Source organism: Phaethon aethereus (genome assembly GCF_964289735.1).
Source record: "Phaethon aethereus genome assembly, chromosome: 2".
In the NCBI taxonomy this organism is placed as follows: Eukaryota; Metazoa; Chordata; class Aves; order Phaethontiformes; family Phaethontidae; genus Phaethon; species Phaethon aethereus.
This window is the reverse complement of record NC_138582.1, coordinates 42,962,076-42,985,635: the sequence shown is the minus strand read 5'-3', so window position 1 is coordinate 42,985,635 and position 23,560 is coordinate 42,962,076. Positions and strand designations below refer to the sequence as shown.

General features: G+C 38.2%; 1 protein-coding gene across 1 annotated transcript in view; it reads right to left on the bottom strand.

Annotated features, from left to right (window-relative positions):
- Nucleotides 1-3,872: 3,872 nt before the first annotated feature.
- The window catches only part of NSMAF (neutral sphingomyelinase activation associated factor), a gene marked incomplete at its 5' end in the record, with an annotated part of 39,508 nt that continues 19,820 nt past the window's right edge, over nt 3,873-23,560 (bottom strand). The window contains 19 exons of the mRNA XM_081996423.1: nt 3,873-4,229; nt 5,175-5,284; nt 6,337-6,439; nt 6,835-6,985; nt 8,026-8,109; nt 8,848-8,971; nt 9,185-9,252; nt 10,924-10,991; nt 11,657-11,715; nt 13,090-13,198; nt 14,674-14,837; nt 15,290-15,332; nt 15,765-15,896; nt 16,171-16,291; nt 18,677-18,728; nt 18,849-18,912; nt 19,005-19,095; nt 20,505-20,584; nt 21,440-21,616. Coding sequence (XP_081852549.1) covers nt 4,135-4,229; nt 5,175-5,284; nt 6,337-6,439; nt 6,835-6,985; nt 8,026-8,109; nt 8,848-8,971; nt 9,185-9,252; nt 10,924-10,991; nt 11,657-11,715; nt 13,090-13,198; nt 14,674-14,837; nt 15,290-15,332; nt 15,765-15,896; nt 16,171-16,291; nt 18,677-18,728; nt 18,849-18,912; nt 19,005-19,095; nt 20,505-20,584; nt 21,440-21,616 — 1,895 coding nt within the window. The 3' untranslated portion in view covers nt 3,873-4,134. The remainder of the gene's footprint in view (nt 4,230-5,174; nt 5,285-6,336; nt 6,440-6,834; nt 6,986-8,025; nt 8,110-8,847; nt 8,972-9,184; nt 9,253-10,923; nt 10,992-11,656; nt 11,716-13,089; nt 13,199-14,673; nt 14,838-15,289; nt 15,333-15,764; nt 15,897-16,170; nt 16,292-18,676; nt 18,729-18,848; nt 18,913-19,004; nt 19,096-20,504; nt 20,585-21,439; nt 21,617-23,560) is intronic.

The following is a 23,560-nucleotide window of genomic DNA, read 5'->3' as shown; positions in this document are numbered from 1 at the left end:
AGTAAGTAAGCATATTAAAGTAGTGTACAGATACTCAAATCTTTTTATTACTTGTTATACAAATTTTAATTAATATGCTTATCTCTTGCCTTAACCATGTTATTAAGGATTCATAAATAACCAAATAAATGACTGAAACTTTAGATATTGTGTGCGTGCATACATGTTGAGCTAAGACAGCCTTGTTTAGTTGAGATCAGTTTCAATGAATAACAAAGACAAGATAAGAAATACAGTTTAAAATGGCTTTCTAAATAAGCTCCCTGCCTACACTGCAATGTTTTAAAAGGGTAGAGCTGTGATACTTCACACAACATACGCTCAGCTTACCATGTGGTGTAGCAGCCTAGCTGATCCATGAGACGTACTAACTGCATAGTGGCAATTTCATTTTAAAACTGTGTGCGGCTTGCTGGGTCTGGTTGGGATGGAGTTAACTTTCTTCATAGCAGCTGGTATGGTGCTGTGTTTGAGACTTGTGACTAAAAGAGTGTTGCTTACACACCAATGTCTTTGCTGTTGCTGAGCAGTGGGTGCACAGTGTCAAGGCCTTGTCTGCTTTGTGCTCTGTCCCCTGCCCCCAGGAGGAGGCTGAGGCTGGCCAAGATGCTGCAAAGGGACACAGCTGGCACTGCTCACCCAAACTGACCAGAGAGAAATTCCACACCATTTGGGGGGCGTCTTTCCAAAGTAGCTGTTGCTTGGGGACTGGCCAGGCATCAGTCTGCTGCTGATGGAAGATGGTGAGCAATTGCCTTTGCATCACCTTTCTCTTTTTTTTTTTCTTCTTCCTCTTCACTTAGTAAACTGCATCTTACTTCAACCTACAAATTTTCCTAGCTTTTGCCCTTCTGATTCTTTTTCTTACCCATCCTGCTGTGGAACAGGTGAGTGAGAAGGTCACTGGGGGCTCAGCTGCTGGCTGGGGTCAATCCACCAGACTAGGTCATAAGTGTGTTCAACTGAGACTTTAAGAAGTTAGTGATCTGAAGTTAAATGACAGTTTTGTTATTTCCAGTTTTATGCTGTGTTCCAGGTTTCAGCTGTGCAATCTAGGATTACTGAATTTCAGACTATTGTTAAGCTTAGCAGTGTAAGCTTGGCTGTGCCTGTAAAGAAGAGCCTGTCTTGTGGCTTTCTGTTTCTCAAAAGGATTTCTCAATTATGGTAATTAATGGAAAACTATTACATTCCCTCAGGCTTTAGAGGTGATCAGATTAATCCTGGGAGCCATTTTAACTGGATTGTTTGGTTACTTAGTGATATGTCTCTGGAACCACTCTGGCAAGCACTTACTGGCAGTCATTGGTGACTACATGTAGTGTTAGTATGATTTAGAGGTACAGGCATAGGACCTGTGGCCTGTAGCAGTCAGCTCCAAGCTCCTTGGCAAGCTAGTTTGCTTAGCTATGAACTCCCTGGAGCCTAAAACAACATATTATTGAAATGCTGCTCTCTGCATCTAACCAGTTTTGAGCAGATGATTCAGCAGCAGCCAGTTCTATACCTATTCAAGCTTTAAAACTCTTTATTTAAGCAAACCTATTACCATATTACAGCTTAACCACCTAAACCTTGTGATTCCCTACTAAGTACTTAACTTAAAATTAAGTTTAAGTTTGTAGTCTTCCTCTTATGGGTGTGTTCCTCCAACCTGTTTTTGTCTCAGTTTTTGTATTTTTTTTGTTATCCAACAGATAGCTGTAACCACAGGGAAGATCCATGGGAAATAATACTTCAGGACAAGTTCTTAGTGTTTTCCTTCCATCTGTAGCACATAACAACCAGAAAGGAGTTTTTTCAACTATTTCTTTCCCGTTTTTATATAGAAACTAACTTGCATTGAAGAATAAGCTATTGTTAAATGTTAAACTTTGAGTTAAATAGCAAGAAAATACTGGTCTGTAGGTAGTTCCTTGTAGACATCTGATTAAAAGAACCCCAACATACTGATGCTATAACCTAGCAGCAGGGTCTGCCTCTTGCCTTTAAAAAGATAAGGCTGCTTTAGGCAATAAAGCAGCTGGCTGAGGGCTCTGTTTTGTGAGTGTGCTTTACAGCAGAAAGCAAGCCTCAGATGCACTTAAGAACTATGCATTGTATGCACCCATATTTAACCAGAAGAAAGTTAAGTGTATTTTTTCTCTCTGAGGTAGTTTGAGTCAAAATACAAGGCCCCTGGTTTAGATGAGCAGGAGCACAGCAGTCACCAAAATTTAGGTAAGATAGTGTCAAGAAAACAGGTGTAGTTTACCGTTGCTCAGGTACTTCCTTTGTGATGTTCAAATGCATTGGAGTGTAACTTGAGTTGTAAAATTGCACATTAGGAGGAACAGAATGCAAAGATAGGATGGGCTAAAAGGTAAGCACAACTTTTAACCTGGGGCTGGTACTGTAATGCGGAAAACCAAGGACAATACACAATAGGGTAGAGGTAAACAAGCACTTAAACTGACACACAAAAACCCTTTTAACATAATCTAGACATCACCTAAGACATTTCCAGGTGAGCATAGAAAGTGACTTTTCTATCTCTTCTTTGCCTACACACAGATATATTTTGGAAATAAATACACAAAAAGGTGAAGAAACAGGGCAGACACCAAACATTCTGCTGCAAGATTAAGATTGGTAACGGCAGACATGCATGATATGGCTTGATCTTCTGCCACATGCACCTTTACCACACACACTCATGGATTACATAAAAATACAGTTACTTTCTAGGCAAAAAGTGAGGAACACAGCTGAAACACCAGCTTGCTTTAATGTCATGCCATTACCTTACCTTACTGAAAAGTAAGTTCAAACTCCAGCATAATAAAAAGTTGGGGGAATGAAAAAAAACAGCCCCTAACTGTAAAACAATTGTTTTACAATGCTGAAGAAGCAGCTGTGCTCTGAAATAGGTGTTTGGTATCAAACCCTAAGACAGGATCTCTACAGACAAAGGATGGACTGAATGTCATTTAGAAGAATGCTTGTCCTGGACACATTGACAGGGCATCTTTAATACCAGCAGAGAAATAAACACTGATCTTGGGTCAGGCTGGGGCAACATCACAACTGCAGCTGCTTGTTGCTGTAATAAGCCATTTAAAGACTATTATTTCAAGTCTTTAGCTTCAGAACAGCCCCTTGCAGGAAATCCTATCCTTAAGTCAGTCAGTCCTACAAAGTAAGCTTAGTGCAACACTGCTTTGTCACCTTTGTCATCTAAGGGCTTAGATTAACAGAGCTACAGCTCCTGGGTTTAAATGCTGTATTTAAATTCTATCCCAAAGATTATTTGAGTTGAAAGAGGTTGAGAATACCAAACAAAACATGAAGATGCAGAAGATTATCAAGAGAAGTATAGTAACATAAATGATGAAAGGCACTAGTAATAGAGCATAAGACTAACTTCAGGCACATTATTAGGGGAAAATTTATATCAACACATCATATGTATGGGACAGATTACATCTATCAGGGGATCAGTTTTATGCTTGGCTTCTTCACAGGCCAATACATTAGTGCTGTTTTTCAGTAGGAAAAAGCAGTATAGAACATGTTCTTACTCTTTTCTATGCCTTTGCAAATAGCCACATCTGGAAACTAGTGGACTAGACTGATCACTGCTCAAAATAACAGCTGCCTTAATGTTGAAAGTCATATTTACCATCATGTGTGTCTTTCTTACACTAGGAAGAAAGGTTGATTACACAAGAGGTACATACATTATATCATGAGATGGTACTAAGCTGCAAGCATCCTTAAAGAACTCTCAAGTTAAGAATGCAAATGCTTCTCCTTAGAAACCAGTTCAAACAGCAAGCTATGAAGCTTTCTACGCAAATCAAACAATGACTGCAAGTTAAGAGCTCTTTAATTACAGAAAAATAGGTCTTTAATTTCATATCAGATAGATACCATTTCAGACAAGCGTTTTCAGTATGACAGTCCATGCAAAACAAATGCATACACTATGGAAGTTAAGAGCTCTCAGTGAAGTCACCATAACATAGAAAGCTGTAGTTAAACAAAGCTTCCTATCCAGTTGAACTTCAGCAGCCATCATTGCACACAGTTAAGTAGCGTTAAAAGGTTTGGTTTAAAAGAAGAGTTCATTTACATGTCTGGAGGGAAAGGCACTTAGTATTGCAGTTTCCAGAACATGATTTTTTTGTCTTCCCCTCCTGTAATAACACTGGTGCACTGTTCATTCATCCACATGGACATTACAGCACCTGGGGAAAAAAACCCCAAACAAAGAAGTAAATCCAAATGCAAATAGAAGTGGTACTTGAGGTGATGGAACACATCTTTTTAAGAGAGTTTAGGATCAGATGATCATTAGTTTGGATTACACTGACACCACATATGCTAAGAAGAATTTTAGTAGGCTTCTAGGTGGCTGCTCTTATTCACAATAACGATCTCATGCTACAACACCTCAGATGACTGGTGCTAGAGGGACAATGTCAGTTGCACTGTAGAATGCAGATGGCACACTGGCAAAAAGATTCATGGGGATAAGGAGAGGAGGTTTCTCTAGAAAGTGAGGTTTTTCAGTCTGCCATTTGGACTTCTCATATTAAAAGTGTATTCACATCTTCTAGCACATGCCTAGAAGCACACTTCTAAGGATTCAGAGTACAAGCTTATAGTTGGGAAGTTTGAAATAACTTTGTTTTGTAAAGGCAGCCTTAAAAACCAAACTGAATAAAACTGAGATAGTTTTTCTCCTTCACACATCCAGGTTGCCAGTGTACTGAAGACTATACAGATGCATTTAAGCAGCCTATAAATCCCCACCCAAAACAATTCCTCCAGTGACCTTTAACTTGTTGTTAGACTCATAGTCTGGATGGACTTTGTCAAAGTACATGGTGCAGTCTATACTACACTTTATTAGGGCTATGAGGTAGAAAAATGTTGACTCTGTGATGTGTGAATTAGAAAAATCCCAAGTCATTTACCTTTGGTCAGTCTTGGAAACAGCAATATTCCTCCATTGTTAAGTTTCCTGGGAGGCTCATGTGGATCTACTTTTAGTTTTGGTGTTCCAGATAGCACTAACATCAAGCACAGCCCACTGACTGAGCAGATAAGTCTCAAACTTTTCAATACTAACAGAGCTAGAAAATGGGAATCTCCCATTCCATTTGAGAATAGGAAGAGTTCAGGCATACCTCTATGTCCTTTGATTCTTTCAATAACTTTTCCTCCAAGAAGGTCCCAAATCAGTAATTCACCAGATTGACTTCCCGATAAGATGGTATTTCCATCCCATTTGAAGCACCTGCAAGTTAAGTCTGAAATCAGCTCACTTCAAGCTTTTGTATAATGAGATCTGAACATTTCCAAACTGACTAAGCCAAAAAGAATGGAAAATGGAGGTACAAAACTGAAGGAAACTCTACTCTTTAACACAGTCTTTCTGGAAAGGTTATTCCCAAATTATTTTAAAGGGTCATGACCAAGCTTGCTTCCCTGACTGCTCTAGACCCAGCCAGTCCTTCTTCTAGCAGAAGGATGAAATGTATTCCCACAACAGAAGAGGACCCAGTCAGCTGTACATGTGTATGGTGCCCAAGTGCTTTCATGAACCATGTCTTTCACTTCTGTCACTTTATGTTCCTGAAACAATCACTTGAAGCGCAAAGAGGACTTTCAGGGAAATAACTGAAGAAAAAAAAAAAAATGTATGTATACACACATGCCTATACATATATATATTTATGTATGCACACACACAAGAAACCAACAAGTGCACTCCATGTATGTCTGTACTCCAGTAACTGAGTAAGCATTCCATGTGTTTACCTGATAAACCATATAGAACTGTATGCATTTTGGTTTATGATAAAAAGTGATCACTCTTTAATTATAATAGCCAATCTTTTCTTAGATTATTGAAACAAAAAGGAAGCATTGCAAAAAAAAAAAAAAAAAAAACCCACAAACCCAAACCACCAAAACAAAACCAAGATTATTAACAGCGATGATTCAAGTAAGAGAACTGTCTACTCGTTGGAAATTTCAGCTCAGATGCTGGAAGAGCTGCTTAGCTGCAGCCCTCATCATCTTTTAGGGAAGTTAAAGTTGTCATTGAAAAAAAAAGTGAGTTATTTACTTAGATACTTCTTTGGGTTTTGTCCCAGTTTGGAAAGCTTGGCCATGATGTAGGCAACATGCTACAATGTCAGCCGTTGCACTTGAAAAAAGTAATTCAGGAAAACAAAGTTGCTGGTATTACTGCCCTTTCCATCCTGCTATCACCAACCATCAAGCATTTCCACAGTTAACTAGGTTGCCCATACAGCTTCATAATCTGTATGTTCTGAGAGTTACCTCTGTGGCTCATCAGCAGTTACTGAAGATATAAGCATTCCAGTTTGTACATCTATTACTTTAAAACAACAGTCCTCTCCTGCACTGAGTAGGTGTCTGCTGTCTGTACAGAAGAAAAAAGCAAACAAAAGAAACAACAGCAACAAAGCATGTTTAGTCATTCGGTTCTAACGCTTCTACCAAAGCAGTCCGAGATACATTACGTTGGATGTGATGTTACCTGACCTACTTATTTATAGATAATGTACTCTAAATTCACTCTCCAAGCAAGCAATGATAAACAAAATTGCTTTAGAATCTAGACCACTGGTCTACAGTCTAGAATGGCCTTGTATACAATTAATGAAGTCTTTATAATGGAGATGAGCGTCAAGCCAAAACATCTCACCACCCCCCTTAAAAGTAGTAACTCCAATAACAAGGGTATATGACATGAAATCAGGAATGAGATTCCCTTTGAAACTCCCAGTGCGTATTAAAAACTGAAATCCAACATACCAGGACTAAAAGCAGCATCAAACACAGTCCCAGAATGACATGGCAACTGGTGCAACACTGTTGCTGTAGTAACGTCCCAAACACTAATGGTACCCTCCTTGGTTCCAGATGCTAGTATAGTATTTGCAGCATTAAGGTCGATTGTATTTACCTAAGAAGTTAAACATCCCATGATTTTCCATTCCTTTCATGTGAGCTATCTTGAGAAAAGCCAGCTCATTATACATAAGATGATATTTTACTTACAAAAAGCTTTTACGTTTAATTCTGCAACATCTTTCAATGTTAATGTTCTGTACATCCTTAAATGTAAAGTTACTAAAAATTCTGCCTATAAAAAGTAAAAGACAGGTCCCTTTGATGGTATTTTAAAATGCTTTTTCTTTACAAAATCAGAAATGCAATTTGTCATTTCAGAGTACTTTTAGGATGCATACTCCACCTAAATGCAAGACTTTACCCTTAAGGGTAAAATTTCTTTACATTTAAAGAACTTCCTAGTCATCAGTTGTTTATAATTCTCTTGGGTACAGTTTTTAAATGTTATCAGAACTGTGAAGCAGTAAATGTCTATGTTGTGACATGTTAAAAAAACCGAACTATTAACAAGGTTTAAAACCGTAATTCTAAATATCCTACTAAAGTGACATTAAAGGCTATAAATAAGAGTGTGCAGTTACACATTTATGATTTAGTGCACACAATGTGTTTATATATTTACATTGAAATTCAGTAATATATTTTATAGCATGGTAAACAACTTAGATTCTTTTTCATTTGCTTGCCTTTGCCAAAGATACATTAAGAAGAAGCTGTAGCAACAAAAATACTTGAAAAACATTAGTCTGCTTTCAAAAACAAAGCAGCTAAAAAAAACCCTTCCAGTCCTTCCCAGAACTTCACACATACAAGCTGAGCAAGACAAATTAAGAAACCTCTGTTTATACTGTTGCTTCAGTCCCCAGGAGTGGACCTTTCAACTGGGGAAGCAGTGGACATCGGTGCAGGACACATCTCAGACAAAAAACCAAAATGAAACAAAAAGCCCCTACACACACACTTCTCAGAACACCACAACACACTCAGCCCCCTGACCCAATCCTTGTGCTTTGCCACTAGATCTTGACTTTGATTTCAGTGAGCAATTTATCTTCATATTCTGAGATACTGTATCTCTATCCACATACTTACACTAACATCGTGTTCTAACTCTGCAAGCAGTTCAAAGTGGTGTTTTTTATTGCTCAAGGTCACTCCAGGAACACAGTGCCACACCTACAACACAGATATTTAAATTATATTTAACTCTGAATGAGTTTCTTCCATACCGAACTCTCACATTACGAGGAGGGCTGCTTGTGCTACCTGTGGGCATCCCCTACATGGCAGATTACAGGAACAATAAATGGCACCTGGACTCGTTTACCCTAAGTAGAGCTACATATTAAACGTGACTATGCTGATCCCAGATAACTTACAGAAGCCTACCTAAATATAGGTATTATCACTGCACTGAATGTATATTTACCAAAAAGCCACACACAGGAGGCTTTGTGAAATTCTTTCCTGTCTCTAACTTCCAAGTTATCTTTCCACCTAACTGTAGGCATGCTCTTTAGATTAGCAAGTTCCTGGTCCACTTAGCTGAAGAACACAAGCTACAAAACTATGAAACAAACATTTTAGAAGACTATTCCACTCAGCAAACAGAATCACCTGTCAAGGTCACAGAAGATTCCAGGTCCTCCAATAAATAAGAGTTTGCCTCCAAACCCCCTACATTTAGAGTAAGTTAGAATGAATGAAATTTATTTAAAGGAACACTTCAGCTTTGAAACAGAGTTGAGATAAAGCTAAATGAAGAAGATATTCCAGAAATAAACCTTCTGTGATACTAGCGAAGTTATTGTTCTAGTACAACAGGTACATCCACTTCAAAGCATCTGGCTGTGTGAACATTAAAAAGTGCTAGCTTTAGATAGTTATTGCAGTATAACAAACCCATATACAAACCTTCACAGCAGAGTCCCAAGATGCAGAATATAAACGCCCATCACGCCAACAGATCTTACTGACTGCATCATCATGTCCCATTAAGATGTCTTGCTGTCTTCCAAATGCAACTGAATAAAAATATCTAACAGGAAAAGGTTATAAAAGCATTGCATCTTCAGAAAAAAACTTATAAATGAAAGGAACTTTGCTTCTACAGTTTCTAACAGAAATCTACTGAAAAAAAGTATAAATATAGACACTAACAATGAATTTCTGTATCATTATCTCAGAACATAAACGTAACAACCAAGGAACTCAATGTAATTCAATAAGGTTAACAGAAGTAAATACACACATATGATTGTCCCATGAAGAACTTATGACAGTGGTATCTCCTGGTAAGATTAGACAAGATGACAAAGCCTGTAAGAAAAAGAAAAAGATAGTAGTGTTCACATTTCTTACCCCAAATCAAACAGAAGTACATTAACAGGCTTTTGGAGAACAAGAAGCATTTTAATCTTCTATACACACAACACACAAGTGTTACATGAACACTAATCAAGAAAAACCTTATAGGTTGGACACTGAACAGCAAGAATACTCAGTCCCTGATAAATATAAAGGTAGTACTGAAGTTCAAAAACACATGCAGAACTGATGAATCTCCTTTTTCAAAACACTAGTATTTCAAGGACATGGTATGTAATTCCTGACTCAGGAGAAACTGGGTCAGATCTTCATCTGGTAAGCTACTGTCAATTCTAGATGCAAACAGCTAAGAGAAACTAAAAATGAAGGTTTCCTTTGATGTTTGTTCTCCATGACAGTTACTTATCAGCTCAGCTCTTTCAAAAAAAAAAAAAAAACCACAACCTAACTATTTAATTCCTACTATTCTCTCCTATTCTTTCTCTCAGCAAGAAACATTCTTTACCGACAGCTGCTCAGCTACATTATTATCACTGAAAGCAGCAAGGGGGAAAAAAAAAAAAAAGTCAGGCCAATGCTTCTACTGTATCATTACTGGTGATGTTTTAGATCTGTTCTAAAAAACAGTAAGCTGCTGGACTGTAAAGAGACTACTGCTTCTAGCATCACTGCAACAGATCAGCACTAAAACTACAGAGAGAAGGATTAAAAAAAAAAAAAAAAAGAATATACAAGGCCTCCTCGTGAAAAACTGACTTCAGGCCTAGGAATCAAAGAGCTTCCTTTTTAGAGTGCCAAGAAGCAGCATTCCTAAGTTTGCCTTGGCTAAAGCATTAGGAATTGCTGTATCTAGATTCACCTGCTAGCATGTGCCATGGCAGGCCATAGGGTCTTGATCCTGCAACTTACTTTGGGACCTGTTAGAGCATCCTATGGCTTCTGTCTGGGCAATCTGCCTTTTTTTGCACCCTTATCTCTAGGAGGCACAAGAGGGCTGATATATCCTAGTGTCTTGCCTCAATAAAGGACTCGGGACATGAAAATTGGGAGTGAATCTCTATGACCCAGGTCTGGCCACAGTGCTCAAGCACAGAAAATCAAATATAAAATCTCTTTCCAAGTTCTGTTTTAGAAGCAGGGGAAAAGTGTTGTTCAGTGGTTGTTGAGATCACTGTTCATTGAGGAAGGATGCCTCAAATCCACCCAGCAGAGATTCCACTGAGTTTGGTTTTTCTTTGCCGGCTGACTCATAGCCTTCAAATACTTGGGAGCAGTAAGGCAATACTGGATCTGAGCACATGGGTGGAATTTAAGCTTTGTGATTCTGGTACCAATGGTAGTTAAGGTTGTTCAGCAAGACTCCTCTGCTCATGCCAGACTATTTTCATCAGCCACAAGCCCTTTCCTGGACAGCAGGGCAACTCAGAACAGAGCTAGCACAGACTAAAGTGCAAATTTAATGCTTCCTTCCCATGTTTGCGGAATGCACTGTCTCCCTGGAGGCCTGACAGAGTCTCAATTCGCTCTGCTAAATTATTCACACACAATACAATTGAGTCGGCAGGGGAAGAAAAAAGGCATTGATGTATGCTAAGGGCCATTTCTCTAAGTGGCTTTCAGAAGATCCCCAATGATCTCATTTTCATCTTGACAGGAACTTACCATGTTTGAAAAGGACACACTTCTCTGGATTGTTTTTGATTCTTTGGAAAACATCTTCAAAGTTGAATCTGGGGATAATGGACAAAATAGAAGATAAAAGGACTGTTCTACGTTACAGAAGCTAGTAATTTTGCTTCTGTTTGAATATTGAAGTACCTTACTATGAAAAGCAGGTATAGGTTTCTCATAGTCTTTGGGAAACTCTTTACAAAGCTTGTGGAACTAGACTGTTTTGCACCAGTTCCAGATGGACTCCCCCATGCCCATCAAACTCTAAGAGAACTCTGGTATCTAAAGGGAGATATTACTACCTTCCCAAGCCTAGATGTAGATAATATTGAAATACTTGAGTCAAAGTGATCTAAAATGTAACAAATTCATGTACTTAAGTTATTTAATTACCTGAAATATATATTTAACTTAATTTCTATAATAGGTGACTTGCAAAAGTGACACTCCAAAGCCAAACAGAAGTAGCCTTCACATATAACAACTGAAATGCCCTCCAACAGTACGAACTGAGCATGAAGTAAAACCAAGAATCTTGCATTTGGCAGAAGATTAGGGCTGCTCCTTTCATGACCATTAAAAAAACAAAACTCAGTGATTCCAGAAATAGCCCATTTATTATTATCTTCATTTTGCTCTCAGTGAAGATATTCATGGGATTCAATCTTAACTACATTTCAGAGTTCCATGCTATTTTGTTCACAACCTCTGCAATAATACTTACCCTGGGATGTAGTGAAAACTGAAGACCCATTGCAAGTCACGGCTATTCCAGTAATTGCCCTGTTTAATACAAGTAAGCTTATGGGTGATTTCATAGCTTTTAAAACTTAACCACCATACTGTAAATTGACTACAGTTGAAATTTGTTATTTGATCTCTGTAAGAGCTAAGACATTCAAGGAGATTAAAAGCACTACACTGGTGTGTTATACGCCTAGAGACAAAAATATACCTTGATATAATATGTGAACCACCAGTACAGGTTTCCCATATTGTTCTGCAAGAACTTCATCCTCATCAGAAAGGACATGCCCATGTGAGAGGATAGTTTCACATTCAGTCTTTCCAATTTGGGATTAGCTACAAAGAGTCAGGAACCTGCCTAGAAGCAGATACTGAATACCTCAGGTGTCAGGAATCAGAAGTTGCATGTCTTTTGTTCTCAAATATGACATTGGCAAAGTCACTATAATCTAGAAATTTAGACATATAGCTTATGTCGGGGAGTTAGTTGTTAGGAAGCAGAGAGCATTCTGCACAGCCAAAATTCTGTTACACAGACCTGCTTCTATTATTGTTCTCAGCAGTCTTCAAGAAAAAAGAAAAAATAATCAGAAGCTGAAACTCAAGTCTGTTTTCAGGATCAGGATTTCCCTAACCCTAACAATCTGGTAACAGAGGCCCTTTCTCACTGCAACTATTACCTTGTTTTCTGGACAAAAGAATGTTTCTTTCCTAGATTGGGTTGCAGTCACCAAGAAAGTACTTGCACTCAAGGTAGTAAGAAATCCTTATACTAGTCGAGCCACCAAGAGAAAGGATGGGGCCAAATGAAAACCTGTTCTTTAAAATATAGCTGCTGTTTTCATTGTTAGGTATTTTCCAAGTTCACCTGAAGTGCTCCTGCTGACTCATAGCTCCTTAGGAATCCATCAGAACAGTAGTTTGGTACCTGGAGTAACTGAAAACCTATAGCTGGAGACTTGGAAAACTGCTCATACAGCAGCAGTTCAAGGTGTACAGTAGTTGAACTTCGGTGGTTTAACCTTTCAAATCAAATCAAAGAAGTTAGGTCCTCCTGGGGTTATAAATAAATAAATGGAAGTCTTTATCTGGCTGCTGCTATCACAGTTTTAGAGAAGGGTAATCAATATCTGCTTCAGGTACTAAAATGATAATGAACTTAGCTCTAGATCTGTATAAGGAACAAAAAAAAAAAAAACAAACCCCCAAACCCCAACAAGCTGACAAATACCTTTTCTGGATTAATAACCCATCGCACACTCAAATTTATCTTGTGTCATCAAATCAATAAGCTGTGTCACAAAGAAAAGTATTTACTTTAAACTCTAACCCATCCTTCAGGCTGACACAAGATACTGCTCCCCCAATTAAATGGAACAATTTTGACTGTGAAAAGAAAATAGTACCTACTCTTTGTGAATTTTATATTGCTCATCTAATTTTAGTTTGGCAATATTGTTCCAAGCAAGTGTTATACTTTCTTCTGTCAAATCTTCAAATGATTCTTCATTTGGAGAAACTGCAATAAAATGCCACAATAAAGTTTCATCACAAACAGAAAATAAAAAGATAGATTTCAAGTAAATAGGTAGCTGAAGCTGCAAACAAAAATGTGGAAGTACAGAAATCATGCAGAGCTCCAGCAATAAGAATTTTTGGCTAATGCAGAGAGTGACAAGATAAATAAGTTTTTTCCAAGCCTCTTCCTGAATGCATGGCCTTACACAGTCAAAAATTGTATTTTTTTCCCAAAACCAGAGCTTTTGAACTGGACATTTTACAGACTACATTTCAATAAAACAAACAAACAAACAAACAAACCCCACCACAAACCAACAAAACCAAAAACTTTTCTGTAGAGATGTTTTGGTGTTCCATGGAGATGTCAAGAGCTTTTCAAATGGAAAAGTACCAGGAAAACTGCTACAATACACCATGTGGTTTTATTATTCTATTGCATTCTGTTAAAAATGTCACCATTTCATTTCACTGCAGTGTTGCAAAAGTTAAGGGATTAAAAAAATGCAACAAAATTGAGACAAGTAGATGTCAATTACTATAAAAAGGCTAAACCCAACAGGAACTCTTGATGTGCGAGTTAATGACTTAGGCAGCATGCCACCATATCTCTTTAACACACATGAACATTATTATCACCATATACAACTTTCAAAGCCACTCTTGCCATTTGGATGCTGTAAGTTGCTTTGCTAAGTAGCACCCATCTTCACTGCTCTTCTTAAAAATGAAAGCCATCAAAAGGTGAGTTGAAGACAACCAACTGAGAAAAAAACCTCTTCATATGATACTTGGGCTGAAGATTCAGTCCAATTTACAGTAGACCACTATACATATAATGAGGACCATAGCATCTTAGTTTCAGAAAAATTGTCTAAGTTCCACATTGAACAGGAGCCTGTGATGGCATTACATATCCTTTTCTTGAAGAAAGTTATTCAATCAACATCGTCCCTACAGTAAGTAGGGAAAACAAAATAATTTCTTTACAGATTTTCATTCAAGTCACAGCAAAGTAAAAAGTTCAGATGCTTAATTTAAGTTCTTAGGGTTTATTTAGACCAAGCTAATCAGTCACCCCAAAGACATCCCTGTTCAAAAATGAACAAATCTTCAGATCATTTAGAATGCCTGCCGATAATAGTCATTGAAACTGCTGTCATAATCAGCTTGATTTTGAAGTGTCATGAAAGGCCAGGGATGATAGCCCTCCCACAGCTTGCAAAAGCAGAGGTTGAACAGTCCCAGAGGAGATCACTGGAACAGAAGGCAAAAATGCAGGACAATGCCTGTACTTTCAAATCTGAAACGGGTCTTGTCAGTTTTTCTTTAACAGTTAGTTCATGGATTTATTTTGAGTTGGCTTACAGGAAAAGTGGCCAAGAGAGTCGTATAATGAGATCCTGTGGGAGAAAGATACGAACTTCTCAAAATTACAAACCCATTACATCGTCAGTTTATCTGTTATACATTTACCTGGAGACTCAGTTATGGAAACACTGTGACTAGATGTTCGAGACAAACTTTTCAACTTTGGTATTATCCTTTGGGGATGAGGAACTGTAAACAACTGCTTTGGCGTCTGTCCAAACTCCAAGATTTGTGTCAGCAGAGCTACTTTTTCATTGGGGTCCATAATACTTAACAAAAACAAGATATTTAATTAAGCCAAGTAGGCGAATACTTTTTTTTCTTCCCCTCCCCTGAAAGCATGGGCCTGCATGTGTAGTTACTACAGCACTATAGGCCATCACAAATTCTTACAGAACCGATTTACCACAGATGTGATGGGCAGTCATATGGCAGCTTCATAATTTTGTTTCTGTACGATGACAGTATGCTTGTCAATTAAAAAAAAAAAAGAAAAAGCAATTTCATGAAAGCCAGACTGAAAAAATGTTCAAGTAACAATCTTTCAATGCATGCTAAAAATGACAACCTGATACTGGTTCTCTGCACATTCGGGAGTATAAAATGGAAGAGCTACATCATTCACATACAGAGCACTTCGACAGCCAGCAGAGAACCTGGAAGGATACTGAGAAATTTAGCTAACTGCTTTAACAAAAACATCCTGATTCTTGTTAATTACCTGTTTAAATCTACTCCTCCTTCATAAGTTAATGGGTGAAACACTGGGGGGGGAAAAAAAAAAATATTATTTGTACAATGTAGATATACAAGGCTCATTTTCTTTGTCTTGCATACATACTATAAAAAAAAAAGATTGTATTTTTTACTCAGCCTGGTTATATTTAAGCAACTAAGCTATTTCAGCAGGCTATAGAGTTTGAGAACTTGTGTTTTACTCCTGGGTTTCTTACTTTGAAAAAAGTTTGGGATTTCTAAGAGACTCAGAGAAAGTTTCAAAAGAAATCAGTCCTTTCATAAGGGAAGGATGACTTATATAAGCTTCATTAAATACCCCTCCCCCGCAATAAAGAAAGAAAAATAATAAAAGCACAATTGTATAATCAGGCATTAGAGATATGCTGTTATTTACCATTCCTGCCTAATTAAAGCATCCCCCCTTCTTTTTCTGCTATTTCTATAAAGTGTATAGTTACCATTGTGAGCTGCAACTGCTTCACTTCCTCTCTGCTTGTAGCCGAATATTATGTCAATCCATTCATGAAGATGTTCAGATACATACTGACTTTCTAAAGCCTCTTGGCTCTTCTGAAGAAAGTCATCAGGACCTGGCAAGAGAAAGGTTAATTAAAGAATATATCCCATTCAGTATTGGTATCCATCTCTCTTCCTCTTTCTTCAAAAAGCAACCAAACAAAAATCCCACACCAAACCTCAAATTTGCTGTAAAAATTAAATGCAATTATTAATTATGTCAGTGTTTTAAAGCAAAAATTCCTTCAGAAGAAAATAGAATGGGCATTTTTGAGACAAGAACCACTATCCCAGGAATCTAGATAATCTTCAGTTAAATCATAATACAAGAAGTTTGACTATTATTACCTGATGCCCAAGGGGGAAGCTCTACATCTTCAACCATCTTTCCACCCTGCCTTTTTCCTAAGTCCAACTTCAAACTGTTTACTAGAAAACTAGAATCATTTTCATAAAATTCTGGAATCAACTAGAAGAAAAGGGGAAAAAAAATTAAAAAAGAAGTTTTGAGATTAGCTTAGCTTTGCCTACAAGGCAATTATAGTGGTATAAATATTTTTAGCACATAATGTGTGACATAAGAATCCATAGTATCTAAGAGTATCTTCAAAACATTAATGGCATAGCTACCTTCTCATTCTTAAGACATCAGGTAAGAGTCAAGATAAAAATCTAGAATTAAACTAGAATTATGACAAAAATTTCAGAGGTTAAGTCACTTATTTAAAGATCACCATAGTTAATCAAACTTAATTCACAGAATCACTAGGTTGGAAAGGACCTTCAAGATCATCAAGTCCAACCATTAATCCAACACCACCATGTCCCCTAAACCATGTCCTGAAGTGCCACATCCACACGTTTTTTGAACACTTCCAAAGATGGCGACTCCACCACCTCCCTGGGCAGCCTGTTCCAATGCTTGATCACTCTCCCAGTGAAGAAATTTTTCCTAATATCCAGTCTAAACCTCTCCTGGCACAACTTGAGGCCATTTCCTCTTGTCCTATTGCTAGTTACTTGGGAGAAGAGGCCAACACCCTCATCACCACAACCCCCTTTCAGGTAGTTGTAGAGAGTGATAAGGTCTCCCCTCAGCCTCCTCTTCTCCAGACTAAACAACCCCAGTTCCCTCAGCCGCTCCTCAGAAGACTTGTGCTCCAGACCCCTCACCACCTTCGTTGCCCTTCTCTGGACACGCTCCAGCACCTCAACATCCTTCTTGTAGTGAGGGGCCCAAAACTGAACACAGGACTCAAGCTGCGGACTCACCAGTGCTGAGTACAGGGGCACAATCACTTCCCTACTCCTGCTGGCCACACTAGTTCTGATACAGGCCAGGACACTGTTGGCCTTCTTGGACACCTGGGCACACTGCCGGCTCATATTCAGCTGGCTGTCAACCAGCACCCCCAGGTCCCTTTCCACCAGGCAGCTCTCCAGCCACTCCTCCCCAAGCCTGTAGCGTTGCATGGGGTTGTTGTGGCCAAAGTGCAGGACCCTGCACTTGGCCTTATTAAACCTCATACAGTTGGCCTCTGCCCATCGATCCAGCCTGTCCAGATCCCTCTGCAGAGCCCTCCTACCCTCCAGCAGATCAACACTCCCACCCAACTTGGGAGTGTTGGTCTGCTGGAGGGTAGGAGGGCTCTGCAAACTTACTGAGGGAGCACTCAATTCCCTCATCCAGATCATCAATAAAGATATTGAATAAGACCGGCCCCAGAACCGAGCCCTGGGGAACACCGCTTGTGACCGGCCGCCAGCCGGATTTAATGCCGTTCACCACAACTCTCTGGTCTCGGCCATCCAGCCAGTTCCTCACCCAGCGAAGAGTAAACCTGTCTAAGCCACAAGCCACCAGTTTCTCCAGGAGAATGCTGTGGGAGACGCTGTCAAAGGCTTTACTAAAGTCCAGGTAGACAACATCCACAGCCTTTCCTTCATCCACTAGGCGGGTCACCAGGTCATAGAAGGAGATCAGGTTGGTCAAGCAGGACCTGCCTTTCAGGAACCCATGCTGGCTGGGCCTGATCCCTTGGTTGTCCTGCACATGCCCTGTGAGCACTCTCAAGACCAACCGCTCCATAATCTTCCCTGGTACAGAGGTCAGGCTGACAGGCCTGTAGTTCCCAGGATCCTCCTTCCAGCCTTTCTTGTAGACGGGCGTCACATTGGCAAGCCTCCAGTCTTCTGGGACCTCCCCTGTTAACCAGGACTGCTGATAAATGATAGAGAGTGGCTTGGCAAGCTCCTCCGCCAGCTCCCTCAGTACTCTCGGGTGGATTCCATTACCTTTAGACTTTTTTTTTTTTTTAAAGTATCATCACTATATTAAACTCCTTTATCAAAGAAACATTATTTAACAGCACTCACTATTTGACAGTTAATCATTCTCAACGTATTCTACATGTTATGGTTTCTACAAGGTTCAAAAAACTAAGATAAAACTTCCATAGGTTAACCTCTCCAGCTGTACTGTTGTAATACAGCCAAATCCTTATAAGATTCCAGCAGATGATACATAGAATTGCATCTTTTCAGCCTTAATCCATTCTGATAATTCCGACTTATTTCAATAACATATTCACAACAACACTGCTGTTAAACTAATAGCCAGAAAACAGACACAGGCAGGCAATCATGGAATTACAAAGAATGAAGAAGTTAAAAATATTGAAGGATTCATAGAATGCAGTCAACAGCCTTAAAAACTCTCACACAACTAAAAACCACAAACAAAAACCACCAAACACACCCCACTCCAAAATTCTCAAATCAACAGGAGACATATGAGAACAGAAAGCTTAACACAGATACCAAGGAGGACTTCAATCATTTTCCAGCCATTTACCTCTTTGAAATCTGTTGCACCATCCAAACAGTTTTTCCAGGTTTCTGCAAGACTAGATAACACATATTAATCACACATGTGTTAAAAAAAAAATATTTTTTAAGGCTTTAGACTCAATTGATGCATATTTGAAAATAATACCAACCCAGTTACAGACAAAGTGTAAACAAACCTGTTGAACATTCTGTCAGCATGATCAAACTTTCCATTCTGCAAACAAAGCATGTATTCTGGAGCTAAGGAGAAAGAAAAAGTCACCAGCTTGCTCCAAACCTTGTCCACTTTGGAGGTAACTGTCTGATCAGACAGCATGTAAAAGCTGTCTTACCAACTCTAACGAGATAAAACAAAACATAACCCGGAGATGAATAATGGCTCCCATACATGAACTTAGGCTCTGGCATTTCCTGATAACGTGTCTGCAACATATGAAGAAAAAAAAAGAAAAAAAAGAGGTCTGTTTAAAATCATCACTCTTGCTTTCCTTCAATATTGGACACATACACACTTCTTTTAAAGACAGAGATTAGGACCACCCTCACTTTTTTTTTTTCCCCCCTAACAATAAAACAAGCTCTAAGTTCTAATAACCATGCAGCTTTAATCACATCAGTAAATCAATAAGGCAAAAAAGTTGTTATAATTTATCCACAATTATCAAGTTTCCAGCCTTTTTCCCCCCCTCTCTCACACATAATTGTAGTGACTCAACTTTAAAGGGGTGCAAAAAAATACTTCCTTTTTGACTTTCACATTAAGTTTAATGAGAGTATGGAAGAACGTACTGACTTAATTCAACCTGGAAGATTGACTCCTGCCTGAAGCTCCTATATGTTATCCCTAAAACCTATCATAATCTAAATAAAATTACTGTTACTGCAGTTAAGTATGAGGCAGCTAACAGTTTGAGGAAACAGCCAGATCTCAGAAAGAAAATTTTACTGTTATTGAAAACATAATATTGATCATATTCTTACCTTCCACAATCTTAGGAAGCTTTATGATTTTGAAATATTTAATCTTATTTATCAATATAATGCATTTAGTCTGGCAATTAATGTTCTAATGCTTCATTAAGAATTAAAGGTTACAAAACATTAATATAGTTATGTTCTGTAAATGATTTTGGAATAATTAACTTACCATAGAAGACAATTATTTTATACAAAGAATTAAAAGCCGAGAAAATGAGAACCTTCTTAGCCTGTAACTATGTGTTTGACTGCTTATGAGAAGAAAGCTTGACCATTTTGAGAAATGGAAAAGTTTGTGCACTATTATCTGCATGTGGAAATTTCAGGTTGGTCTTCTGATCTCCATGGATCCAGATTTCCTTCCGTTGAAGTACTCTGCCTCAAATTCAGCATTTTTCTTAAATGGAGGTACCTAAGATTTCTACTACTTTGTCTTGTTTAATCCATACACCTATTTTACATTATGCATTTAAATCCATTGGTCTTGATGTTTTATATTTCCCAATATATTTATAGCATCTCAGTGCCCACCATACAAATACAACAGTTAAATGGACTTGTGGATTTTATTTTAAAAGTGACATAAAACATTTAAAAGCATATATGTATGAAACGGTAGTAAGAGAGAACAAACAGATTCAAATCACTTTAAATTAGTACTGACAAAATCAGTACTGATGAAAACCAGCTGAAAATAGGTATGGTATATTTATAGGTAAGTTTGCTTCTGATAATGTTTATAGTTAGTTTTAGATAACTACATAATTCCCAAAGCTTACTTGACAAAGCTCCTTCTATTGACAATGCGTACAAGGCCCAAAATTTGCAGCACATAGAAGCTAAGATATACATACCAATAATCTATCCAGTCTTTCCTTATTCAGGGCACCAACTGGTTTACTAAGGTCACGGAACGTTTCAGGCTTTGTTAGATCTAAAAAACCACCATAGTTAAATGCATTGTTTCTACTAGGCAGGAATATGTTCTATTCAGTATTTGAAAACAAACAAACAAACAAACAACCCCCCCCAAACAACAAAACAAACAAAAAAACCTCAACCAACACAGAACCCCTCCAGTAATTACCTCTGCTCCCTAACTACAAAAGAATAGAAGTCTTACTGTAAATGGCTACTCATCTCCTTCCTTCCAAGTAAGCTAAATCTCAAACCTCTTGCTTAACAACTAGTAGTTACATATATGTGATAGCTACTGCAACCAACATCACCTCGTCACTATAGGTCCCGCTACCTGAGGCACAAAAGCTGATGGTATCTTCTTTCCATTCATTAACTATTTTGTCATACTACAGTTAAGCCCCACCAAACCATCTGATTGGAGCGTTGGAGCCAATGCTGATGAATACCATGAGATTACCCCCAAACATGAGATTGTTTGCTTCTTCAACTTGCAAGGCTTAATTGTAAAAGAACACCTTAATTCTATACATTTCAATGCATCCAGCTTGTTCCATAAAAGGCCATTTTACTTTTGCATTTATTGGAATCACAGAAAGCGTTTGAATGCTCAGGACTGCAGGTTTTCAAAGTGACCAAGCAAATGCTTGGTACATACTCTGTATGTGATGAGTGAAATATTTAACAGAAAAAGGTGAGGTATTTTGTCCAAGGGTAAGTGCACAAGAAAACACCCAAGATCGCTAATGCCAGGATCATTCTGACGTACCATGAACTTTAGACAGTGTAAACCTGCCTGCCCCCCGTCCCCTGCCCCAAGATATTTCAAGCTGGACATGATACACTAACACGCCTTTTTGTATACACATACCTAGTACTGAACTAGAGTAGTCCGCTATGATCCACGGAAATACAGGATACTGGGAGAGATCGTTGCAGCTCCTGTCAGCCAGATTGTTGAGATGAAGAAGATACTGGTAGTTTGATATATGTCCTCGCTGCCATTGCAACATATAACTTTCAGCTGTATGCTCTGTTATATGATTTTCTAAAATAAAACAAAACATTAAGAGTTTTGAAATTTGCAGTTCTACCCCCAAATTATACAGTGATTAACATTATGCAAGGTCATAATTAAGGTCAAAGATGTTTAAAAGAATAAGTCAAAATTAAGTGGTAACTTTATTTCAATAGCTACTGTACCTGACACATTTTGTAAGATCTGTTCAAAGAGGCCTGAACTGTGTTCAACAAAAAATCATGCAGAAAGAGTACTGAAACCAAATATGGAAACAATGAATGGGAAAGAACTTGAAGATTTATGGAGGTATAGAAAAATACCTGCAGACCATGAACTCTTTGCAATCCGGCAACCTTTAAGATTTCAAATTTCTAGAAGTAGTTCTGCTAGAGTCAAGAAAAAAAAAATTCCTAATGGGCAACTAAGGATGCCCATTTACGACGACATGGGAAGTCACATTTACATCTAAGTTGGTTCCAGTTTCATAACCACTGAAACAGAGAGGCTAGAGGAAGATAAAACTTGACCACCACTCAAGAAAGCAATTATGCACCTGGAGCTTCTGTTTGAATCATTAGGCAGGGGCTCAACAAATTCAAAATTGCACTGCACTCCACTTACTCGCTATAATACAAAGCTATGCTGCTGGACAATAAAATGGCATGGGAATATTGATTTAATTCTGTCTCTCCATTTTAAAATGAAATTAAAGAGGTGTCATCCTTATCTTTGTCTGTCCTTTCAGTGCCAGGTTTATCAAGAGAAATGGGGGGAGTGCTTTTGCACAGAGGGGTTTTTTTTTTTTTTAATTGTTCCTTGCATTGATCCAGTTTACAGCACCTTGGCAAGAGCCTGAAATAGCAGAATTGAAGTACTGCAACCATGGCACGATGGCAAGAAACCATCCAATAAGCCTCCTCATGAAGCAATCGCAGTGAAAACACATCCTTGCCATACAAAGCATTATACAGCACACTTCTGCATGCTCGTTTTACTGCATCTGTGTTATAGACTGGTCTTCCTCCTACTTAAAAGTCTTTAAATACCTTTTACCACCATTTGCTGCTGAAGGCTACAACACAAAGCTAAAGAATTAGGACTTCTATTGAATTAGTCAAATATTATCACTACAATTATTAACTAATAGGAAAGGAAATCAGATTATGATGTGGCAGGCCTCTATTTTAGCTCGACATGGACTGGAAAAACCTATTCTAACCCTCCCCTAGTACCTTAAATTCTACAAGTACAAAATGTTAGCACCTTCAAAGAAAGTATTTTCTGCTGTCAGAGACAGCTACTGAGGGGCTACAAACACCTTTAGAGAAAGGGCTCACCCTTTTTTTATTTCTAAGCTCCAGCAACAACATCATCACCTTCACCTGCACCTTGACATTTCTTCTTTGAAAGTTAATCAGAAAACAAAGTCTGAAGCAGGGTAACAGCATGCAGTTATTTCAATAACAGAGAAAGTCATGTCAGAATCTATTTCTTCTAAATCCAAAAGACCTTTAACAATTGTCAGGAGAAGTGCTCACTCCTTTGTGGCCTTTCCACCTTGCTTTGTGAAGTGGGGAAAATATCAACCAATATTTAGGCAAATTCATTATAACAGAACTAGAGCTGTAGAGTACAATAACAAAATAATACAAAATTTACATAATCACTTCCAATATTGGCAGTAAACATGAGTTTCAATGTTTTAGTTGTAGTAGTATTACAGAAAAACTATTAGCTTTTTCTTCTTGTTTGTCCAGCACATACACTAGCCTTTTAGAAAGTTTCTGTTCATGATCTGCAAGAGATATGTATCACTTTTTAGGAATTAATGCATACAAGATTTACTAGAAATGAGAATTCAACTGTTTCAGAATGGTATTTTTCATCAACCACTGCTAAGACTGAGGAACGTTCATTTGTATGTCCACTGGAAATCCAACCATTACAGGAACTTTCTCAAAAGGATTTTTA